We start from the raw sequence: 10918 nt of genomic DNA, 5'->3' as shown, positions 1-10918 counted from the left end.
GGAGGGGGAGGGAAATGGGAGGCTGGGAGGAGGCGGAAACTTTTTTTTTCCTTTTCTCAATAAAAAAAAAAGAGCTGATCCTATAATAAACTTCCCACTCTGTAAAAAAAAAATTGAGAAAAAATTAAAGTGTGTTGAGATTTGAATCACATCAGGGGCATCTGTAAACACTTGAAGAGAGAAATTACAGTAACTGAAGATTCACAAAGTAACACAAAATCAGACCAAAATGCTGTTAAAATTTTCATAGGTGATTCTCTACATTGAGATCTTTTATTTTCACACTGTATATCTCTTGCACCTGCATACAATGCGTTCTTTTTCTTCCGTGTCTTCATTATCATAATGAAAACATGCTGAAAAAACATTCACAAAAGAACTCTGTTTCTAACTTCAGTCAGTCATCCCAGAACTACACTTAGTCACATCCACTCTTTTTCCAAAAGAAAGGGACCTCCAATAAAATAGCTTTCTTCAACAAAAAGTGATGCAACTCTTTCCCCTGGTCAATGTATAATGTCAAATATTTCTCTCATTTAATACATACCAACCACAGTGTTTTCTTTCTCCACTTTTTCCAGGCCCTCTCACCTTGATGAAACTCTTATATGGACTTATAAAAGCAAAAAAGTACAGTCAAATAATAACTTGGAAATGTTACAGTTATTTTAGTGAATAAACTTATAAAACAAAGAAATTAAATTTTTAAGTAGAAATATCATTTAAATCTGTCTTTTAATTGATTTGCAAAAAGCAGACACAATGTATAATAAACAATATGGTGGGCTTGAATTCTGATGAATGATAGTTCTTCTTGATTTTTTTTTTTACCATAAATAGCTGTGTGAGATAATGAAGCTGCCAATCTCTCTAAGTTTCAGAATCCTGTTTATAAAGTAGATATATATTCACATTGTAATAAACATTGTTTTACCTGCAGAAGGTAAGTATAATACATCTCACAAGAATATTTACTGCACAGAATTTACAGTTTTAAGGTATGCTATATTTAACTGAATGAGGAAGGATCTGTGTCAATTTTATTCTCATATTTGAAAGCAACATATTTTCCCTCATAAAGGAAAGGTAGAGAATGGTACAGAAAGAATGCTTGATCTGGAATTCATTTCTAATGAAAATAGAACTATCCTCAGTGACATGTTGGCAACCAATTGTTACTTTACTCAAAATGAGATTCATTCTTATTTTCTTAGAAACTGTTTATAGTTAACATTAAAAAACATTCACTTATTCATATTTATAAACATGCAAAAAGCTAATAAGGAACAATAATGAAGGAAATATCTATGAGTCCTATATAAAAGCTGTGACTAAAAATATGTATAAAACACCGAAAATATCTATGTTGTAACTATGTAAGAAACTTCTTCCTGTTCAGGATCTTTCTTAGGGCAATTTTAACATCTTTGTTTCTCAAGCTATATATTAAGGGGTTCAACATTGGAACGACAATGGTATAAAAAATAGAAGATATTTTTCCTTGATCAATTGATATAGCAGATGAGGGTTTCAAGTACATAAATCCACATGATCCAAAGAACAGAGACACAGCAATTATGTGGGAACTGCAGGTGCTAAAGGCCTTGGATCTGCCCACATTGGACCTTATTTGGAGGATGCTAGAGAGGATGAAGCCATAAGAGACAAAGATGATAACACTAGGCAAAATTATGTCTTTCCCCCCTACAATGAAAATTTCCGTTTCATTGACATAGGTGCTCGTGCAGGAGAGTTGCAGCAAAGGAAGGACATCACAGAAATAGTGGTTGATGATGTTTCCGTCACAGAACGTCAATCTGAGCATGCAACCAGTGTGAATCATAGCATCACAAAATCCCATCAAATATGAACCGAGTATAAGATAAATACACACCTTTGGGGACATGGTAGTGTTATACAAGAGTGGATTGCAGATAGCTACATACCGATCATAAGCCATTGACATCAGTACATAACACTCAGAAATTATAAAAAAACAAAAGAAGTAGAGTTGGGACATACAGCCCATATAAGATATGAGATTTTTCTGTAGTACAAAATTCATCATCATTTTGGGTGTAATCACAGAAGAATAACAGAAATCTACAAAGGACAAATTAAAGAGGAAAAAATACATGGGGGTGTGTAGATGAACATTTGACACAATTAAAGTTATTAAAGTCAAATTTCCCAATACTGTGATTATATACATTAACAGAAACAGTAAGAATAGAGGTATTTGGAGTCTTGGCTGATCTGTTAATCCCAAAAGAATGAATTCAGTCACGGTAGAGCCATTTGCCAGAACCATTCTTCTCTAAGAGAATTGTGGAGAGAAAAGAATATAGAAAAATTGGAGGACAGAATAAACCTTCTATCAGAAGATTCTCCCCAAAACATGAAGTATAAGCTGTCAATATCTGAAAATGCTCAGCATGAAATTAAAGAATTCCATGCCAAGTATGGTGGTACATGACTGTTATTCCAGCACTCAAGAGGTAAACGCAGGAAACACAGGTACCCAAAGTTGTCCTAGGTTATGCAGTAAGTTAAAGTTCAGCACAGGATAAAAAAGATCCTGTGTCAAAAAAGAATCATTGGAGAAATCTTTCATGCTACATATTAATTATAATGCCTTACATCCCATATTAGCATCTTAAAAATTAGAAACAACAGATAATCACAAATTTCACCCTCAAAGATGATCCCAGTGTTGCCATTTGCAATATTCTAATGTAACTTCTAGAAAATTCAGGTGAGAAGGATGAATTTCTCCTAATCTATTTGTTGTAGCGTGCTGGCTTCAAAATACAATAGTCTTTAATATCTTATTAATAGAAGCTACAATTACCTGTGAATGATTCTCAAGTTTCTGCCATGACATCTCCTCACAGAAGAAGGTAGAGAGGTTCAGCAGACCATCACATGAAATACAAGATATTCACTCTGTGCTAAATTCTCAGCTGTATGTAATTTTGTCTCAGTTTTGCACAGTGTTTTGAAATGCTCATTATGTAGAGTGGAAGGTTAACTAAAGGGGCACTCCACCTGTGCAGCTTTGGAGACGTCATAATCCAGCCTGTGATAAACTTTTCCCTGATGTAGAGTGTTCAGGGTCATCTATACCTCTCTGAGTCACACACTTCATCTATGATGCAGTAAGTACAAAGAATTCATTGTTATTCCAATTATACTTTAGTAGAATCATTACTTTAGTCCAGTTTTGGTACCCTATCTGAGCTGGTTCACATCTTCCTTGAAAAAGTTTATACAGCACTCACCTACCATGGTTTCACACCTTTGCCTTGGCAAAACTGTAAGTTATATAAACCTGCAACAGCTTCCTTGGCACAGATATAAATTATAAAAATCTGATGATGAGGCACCAGATTGGACTCAATAGAGTTAGAAGCAGGAACACTGATTTTAGGGAACATTAAGGCACTGTCTGTCACAAAGAAATTCTTAAGTGTGAGAAATGCCTGTGGAGTTGAAAATTCCTGCTGAAACCCCTGCAAACACTCTTTTCAGAGTCAGAATGTTCTCTGATCACCTTCAAGATGCTTCCAGGAAAGCCACGGAATTTTAAAAAATAATGGAAAGAAAACTTTGTATCATAAAGCACTGTACATCATATCAGTGGGACTATTATGCAAATATAAAAGACAAGACACTGAGGCAGAAACAGCTCAGGATATACTCTGAATTGCAGTTTTAAATTCACATAAGCAAAGAGTAGAATGTTGGTTGCTGGTGTAAAGGAATGTTAATAAAAAAAACAAAATTTAAAAATTTCAAATAATGTAACATAACTGGGTTCTAATGTTCAACATGTTGACTATGGCTAAAATTATATTATATATTTAAGATTGACTAACAAAACATATCTTCAAATATCTTCTCACTGAATGTGTGCACAAAAAATACATAAAAAGTATCTTATAAACAAGTAAGCATATTTGAATTAACTTTATTTTTTGAGTCATTTCACAATGAATATTTTAGTTAAAATATAATGGTCTAAATGTCATATATATCATTTTAAATGTTAGTGTTATATTAATAAAGTTGGTAAGTTAAAAGCACAATAGTCAGTATGAATTGCTAATTGAAATTTTTAATTGAAAACTTACCATTAATATAAGAGAAAACTTTGATGTTTCCTTAGATCTGAAATTCACTCCTATCACTCTATAAGTGTCATATTTTTCTATGAGTCTTCACTTCTTTTAATTATAAAATAATACAGAATAAAGTAACCTCTGATATCCCAGGATATCTTTTTGAGCTACTAATCCTAACATATAAGAAAATTATTAATCTTCTGAAGCATAGGAAATTAAAATACCCTTTCTTATTATTACAAATGACAGTTTATGAGCCTCCCTCCCGAAAAAAGAGTTTCATGGATTTAAATGCATAATGTACCTTTTACTATGAGAAAGGTAGGTAAAGAGTTTTACCATCCAAGAGAAGAGATGTTCAATATACACAGAAAATGAGGCAATTGCATTTATATACTGGGCAATTGCATCTCTTTAGTTCCCTGGGGACTCAAAACTTTAATCTGGTCTGGTCTTCTCTTCAGGGATTGTCCAGTCATGAGCAATAGTGAACTTCAGTCTTCCAATATATTTATTAAAGGAAATTGGTAATGCTTCAAAGTCTGTCCCCATGTTTTCATATTACTTCATTGACATTTTCTTTCCAGCATTATATTAATACCTTTAAGGGAAGGAACTCACTGATATTTTTCAAAATTACTTTTAAGTTAATTTTTCTATTGTTTGTAGTTATTTGTTTATAGTATTCTGCGTCAAACTCAATTTCTTTAATATGCTCCTTCTATGACTGGGTTACATGCCCAGCCATCCAATATGACAATTTTTTATTTAACAATGTGTTTCCTTTGAGGAAAGATTTTAATTAAAATATAACTACATTACTTTTCCCATTTTCTTTCCTCCCTACAGTGTCTCCGTTAAAGTACTTTTGCCAACTCCTTCCATGTTACACCCTCTTTCTCAAATTGATAAACACTTCTTGCCAGATTATCATTCTCTCTCTCTCTCTCTCTTTCTCTCTCTCTCTCTCTCTCTCTCTCTCTCTCTCTCTCTCTCTCACACACACACACACACACACAAGCGCATGGCATGCGCACACACACATATAATTACAACCTGCAGAATCTTTTTGTTCTTGAGCACTTTGTATTGGACAACCAAATATTAGAACTTATGGATGGCTCTGTAAGAGTCCAGAAGAAACTATTGATGAAGGTGCAGCAGTCGAAGCCCTAGGATAGAAGGGGTCATACAGAGACATTGAGGTTTTGCATTATGGAAAAAGCACAAGAGAAGCTATTGGTGAAGTGCACCCTACAAAAACCATGGGATGACTGCTAGGGAAAGCAGTAGCCATGAAGTAGAGTATTCCTGAGCCTATCAGACAAGCTGTGCAAACTATGGAAAGTCATTTAGAGATGCTCAGAAGACCATAAAATGATCTAAGTCTCCAATATGAACAAAACATTGTCCTTTATTTTTTATTTTTTTATTTTTATAGTCTTTTGTAAAAGATCTGATTTAATAGCTTTTTTTTAATTTTTCCTTAAAAATTTCTGCTTCCTCCCCACTTCCCATTTCCCTCCCCCTACCCTATCCCTCTTCCACTCCCTCTCCAGTCCAAAGAGCAGTCAGGGTTCCCTGCCCTGTGGGAAGTTCAAAGTCCTCCCCCCTCCATCCAGGTCTAGGAAGGTGAACATCCAAACAGACTAGGCTCCCACAAAGCCAGCTCATGCATTAGGATCAAAACCCAGTGCCATTGTCCTTGGCTTCTCAGTCAGCTCTCCTTGTCCGACCAGTTCAGAGACTCTGGTTTGATCATATGCTCCATCAGTCCCAGTCCAGCTTGCTTTGGTGAGCTCCTATTAGATCAGCCCCAACTCTCGGTGGGTGCACCCCTTGCAGTCCTGACTTCCTTGCTCATGTTCTCCCTCCTTCTGCTCTTCATTTGGACCTTGGGAGCTCAGTCCAGTGCTCCAATGTGGGTCTCTGTCTCTAGCTTCATCCATCACCAGATGAAGGTTCTATGGTGATATGCAAGATATTCATCAGTGTGGCTATAGGATAGGGCCATTTCAGGCTCCCTTTCCTCAGCTGTCCAAGGATCCAGCTGGGGACATATCTATGGACACCTGGGGACACCTCTAAAGTCAAGTCTCTTGCCAACCCCAAAATGGCTCCCTTAATTAAGATATATACTTTCCTGCCTCCAAATCCACCCTTCCTCCATCCCAACCATCCCATTCCTCCAAGCTCTCCCATCTCCCCACTTCTTAGCTAGAACCTGGAAACAACCTAGATGCCTCTCAATGGAAGAATGGATAAAGAAAGTGTGGAATATGTACACATTAGAGTATTACTCAGCAGTAAAATCAATGACATCTTGTATTTTTCATGCAAATGGATGGAAATAGCAAACACTATCCTGAGTGAGGTAACCCAGACCCCAAAAGATGAATATGGTATGTACTCATTCATAAGTGGATTCTAGCTATAAATAAAGGATATTGAGCCTATAATCCATAATCCTAGAGAAGCTAAATAAGAAGGTGAACTCAAAGTAAAACATGTAGTTATCCTCCTGGAGAATAGAAGGAGACAAGATTGCCAGGCAAAAATTGGAAACTTGGGGGTGGAGTGGGGAGGTAAGAGGATATGGGGAGAAAAAAGTATTGTCCTTTCTATGAAGGATGTAGTCCAATGTAGTCAACCTGCCCTTGAATAACTAACTGTTTTTATGTTAATTTGACACAAGCTAGAGCCACCTGAGAAGAAGTGACATCAATTGAGAAATTGCCTCCATAAGATCAGACTCAAGAAAACTTTGAGGGCAGAGCCTCTCAACTTTCCTCATGTTGTAATCTTAATATAGTTCATGATGTTGCAGTGACTCCCAATTGTAAAATTATTTTGTTCCACTTGGGCACATAAGGACTCACAGAGACAGAACCTTTAACCAGGAAGTCTGCATGGGACAGATCTAGGCTCTCTACATTTATGTTATATATTATAGTTGTGTAGCGTTATCCACTTATATGACTCCCAAGAGTAGGAACAACTCTTTCATTGGTTATTGGGACCCTACTCATCATTTTGAGTCACCTTGTCCAGTCTCATTATATGGTGAGGTGCTTAGTCTTACTGCAACTTGATATTTCATGTTTTTTTTCTTTTTCTTTTCTTTCTTTCTTTTTTTTTTTTTTTTTTTTTTTTTTTTTTTTTTTTTTTTTGTTGATACTGATTTCCTAAACAGAAATGGAGGGCAAGTGGATTGAGTTGTGGGAACAGGGGATGGGGGTGGGGTGGGATCTAGGAAGATAGGAAGAAGGGAAACATGCTCTCTGAATGTAAAACAATGAAAGAAAAGAGGAATGGATGGAAGGAGGGAGGGAAGAATGGAGGGAGGGAGGGAGGGAGGGAGGGAGGGAGGGAGGGAGGGAGGGAAGAAAGAGAAAGAAATAATCTGTTTCAATAAGAAAGAAAACTTTACTTTGACATCACACAATCTTACTACTTTTATGATGTTTAACCATCTTACTCCTGTCAGAATGGCTAAAAAAAAACCCATAAATGATAGTCTTTGCTGGAGAGGATGTGGAGTAAGGGGAACACTCATCCATTGCTGGTGGGAATGCAAACTTGTGCAATGACTTTGGAAATCAGTGTGGTGGTTTCTCAGGAAATTCGGGATCAACCTACTCCAGGATCCAGAAATATCACGCTTTTGAATATACCCAAGAGATGTCCTATTCTACTACAAAAGCATTTGTTTAACTATGTTCATAGGAGCATCATTTGTAATAGCCAAAACCTAGAAACAACCTAGCTGTCCCTCAATGGAAGAATGGATAAAGAAAGTGTGGAATATGTACGCATTAGAGTACTACTCAGCAGTAAAAAACAATGACATCTTGAATTTTGCATGTAAATGGATGGACACAGAAAACACTATCCTGAGTGAGGTAACCCAGACCCCAAAAGATGTAATGGTATGTACTCACTCATTAGTGAATTCTAGCCATAAATAAAGGACATTGAGCTTATAAATTGGGATCCTAGAGAAGCTAAATAAGAAGGTGAACCCCCCAAAAAAACCATATAGTTATCCTCCTAGATATTGGAAGGAGACAAGATTGCCAGGCGAATATTGGGAACTTGGGGGTGGGTGTGGGATGAGGGTAAGAGGAGAGGGGTAGAGAGAAGGGAAAAGGTGAGGATGAGGAGAGCTTGGGGGAATGGGATGGTTGGGATGGAGGAAGGGTGAATTTGGGAACAGGGAAGTATATATCTTAATTAAGGGAGCCATTTTGGGGTTGGCAAGAGACTTGACTCTAGAGGGGTTCTCAGGTGTCCAAGGAGATGTCCTCAGCTTTTTCCTTGGGCAACTGAGGAGAGGGTGCCTGAACTGGCCCTATCCTATAGCCACACTGATGAATATCTTGCATATCACCATAGAACTTTCATCTGGCGATGGATGGAGATAGAGACAGAGACCCACATTGGAGTACTGGACTGAGCTCCCAAGGTCCAAATGAGTAGCAGAAGGAAGGAGAACGCGAGCAAAAAAGTCATGTCTGCGAGGGGTGAGCCCACCCACTGAGATGTTGGGGCTGATCTAATGGGAGCTCACCAAGGCCAGCTGAACTGGGACTTGTGGAGCATGTGATTGTGGCTGACAATGAGGGCTGACTGAGAAGCCAAGGACAATGGCACTGGGTTTTGATTCTACTGCATGTACTGGCTTTGTGGGAGCCTAGTCTGTTTGGATGTTCACCTTCCTAGACATAAATGGAGCGGGGGTGAGGGGAGGACCTTGGACTTCCCACAAGGCTGGGAACCCTGACTGCTCTTTGGGAGGGGGATGGGTAGGTCGAAGGGGGAGGGAAATGGGAGGAGGGGAGGAGGTGGAAATTCTTAATAAGAAGAAAAAAAAAGTAATCCAATGTCATTAAATAATTTAGTTTGGGCTGGAGAGATGGCTCAGTGGTTAAGAGCACTGACTGCTCTTCCAGAGGTCCTGAGTTCATTTCCCAGCAACCACGTGGTGGCTCACAGCCATCTATAATGAGACCTGGCGCCCCCTCTGGCATGCAGGCACACATGGAAGGCTGTACACATAATAAATAAATCAAAAAAATTAAAAAAAATAATAATTTAGTTTACATGTTGAAACTTTACAGATGGTTCTAAAGCAATGGTGGCTACATGTGGTGTACCAGTATTTAATTCATGTAGTGAAACTTTGAAAAATAAAGATTTATTTAGAGTTTATCTATAATTTTATTTGGAGCTAATCTTTAAAATCAGCAGTCAAGTTTTATGGTTCATTAAGTGCAAATTAGACGTTCTCTGGATTTTTGCATATATACTTTAGTAATTTTTATTACAGTATGGAGACAACCAAATGATTCAATTTTTACTCTATATTTATTTTTCCCATTTGAGTTTTGGGGTACATTCTTTCAATATTTGGCCGAGAATTAATTGGAAGTTTCTTATATGCCTGGAATTAAAAATTTACTTGCTACAACTACAGAAACCTGTCACTACCCCAGGCCTGGTGCAACTTCTAGTAGATTTTACGGAATATGCTAAGATATTGGCATAACTTTGATGCCTATATACATGTAACATTTAATTTTAGTGGGCTGAGGAAAGTATTTGTATGCTTAACTCTCATATAATACCCATGAAGACTTAAGATACATGCCTAGAACAACAAACAAAATAGCACATGTTAAAAGTGATTTGGAAAAATTATCAGGGGCTATTAAACTGAAGCATTATTATACTCCTGGCACAATTGTTATGATAAGGTAAGAAACACATTGGGTCACTTATGTGGAACTGTTCTGTGACAATCTGGTATGAGGGAAAGAAACAGCAATGGATTTCTGTGAAGGATGTGATTAGAAGAAGGGCGTTTAATTTTGACTCAAGTGCTGAGGACATACAATCCCAAAAGACCAGGGTAGGTGTTGATTGAATCTCCAAGGCAATAAGAATACATATTGATCTAGCATGTACAAACTATCACTTCAGTTCTTTTTTATATCTGTTTTCAATTCTTTGGAAGAGCCTGAGAAAGCCTGGGTATTCTGAGAGGGAACTATGAATTAAACCCTATAGAACCTGGGGTTTCAAATGAAAAATGTGATGAAAGAAAATTGGTTTGTTTTCCTCGTATTATTCTACTGAATTACAAATTATTATTACAACCTACGAATAATAATTCAGAAAGGTGTCTGGGAAATGCATGAAAATATTGTTTTTCAGCATTCTCATAGAATTTAGCCTGTTATTGACTTCCTAAGACAAAACAAGTAAATGATAATTACAGTGAATCCACTCATTTTTCACTTCTAAGTAAGGTAAGTTTTAAAAAGTATTTTGATTTTGATTTAACATATTTATTGAATTATTACTAATGTGCAAAATAATATATATGTCATAAAATTCTTAGCTTTTACCAAGAAATGCATTTTGTTGAAATGACCCAATGATGAAGCTAATTTATATATGTTCTTTGTACATGTTTGTGTGTTTTTGTAGAGCTCAGGGAGCTGTCATATTGACAAGCTTAGAGAAAACTGCCAGGCAATTGTAGACTGTGACCTATACCAGCCAACAATGTCTTCTAACAGTCATTAGGTTCACATTAGTTACAAAAAGATATGAAAGCCCTTCTGGCAACATGTATGTGGTGAACATAAACCTAAAGAGACATGCAAATACACATATTTTTTAAAAGATCTATGCTAATGATCCTTTCCAGAAATTCAACAACTTGAAAACAAAAACAAAAAAAAACATTAAATATTAAAGAGAAAGAATGAGGAAGGGGTGTCAAAAAA

The 10918-nt window shown here is 36.8% G+C and overlaps 1 protein-coding gene across 1 annotated transcript; it reads right to left on the bottom strand.

Moving 5' to 3' along the window:
• Positions 1-1372: 1372 nt before the first annotated feature.
• On the bottom strand, positions 1373-8528 carry LOC126493497 (olfactory receptor 8B8-like). Its single transcript, XM_050130514.1, has 2 exons — positions 8515-8528; positions 1373-2315 (listed from the first exon to the last, which is right to left on the bottom strand). Exon 2 carries the CDS (start codon positions 2309-2311, stop codon positions 1373-1375), a length of 939 nt encoding a protein of 312 aa, XP_049986471.1. The 5' UTR covers positions 2312-2315; positions 8515-8528.
• Between the last annotated feature and the right edge of the window lie 2390 nt (positions 8529-10918).

This window comes from Alexandromys fortis, unplaced genomic scaffold, assembly GCF_014885135.2.
Source record: "Alexandromys fortis isolate MF-2015 unplaced genomic scaffold, M_Fortis_MF-2015_v1.1 scaffold_335, whole genome shotgun sequence".
Lineage (NCBI taxonomy): Eukaryota > Metazoa > Chordata > Mammalia > Rodentia > Cricetidae > Alexandromys > Alexandromys fortis.
This window is presented reverse-complemented; position numbering and strand designations above follow the sequence as displayed.

What these genes read in the sequence shown, in the direction of transcription:
- LOC126493497 (XM_050130514.1), bottom strand. Translation starts at nt 2,311, where the DNA reads ATGGTTCTGGCAAATGGCTCTACCGTGACTGAATTCATTCTTTTGGGA.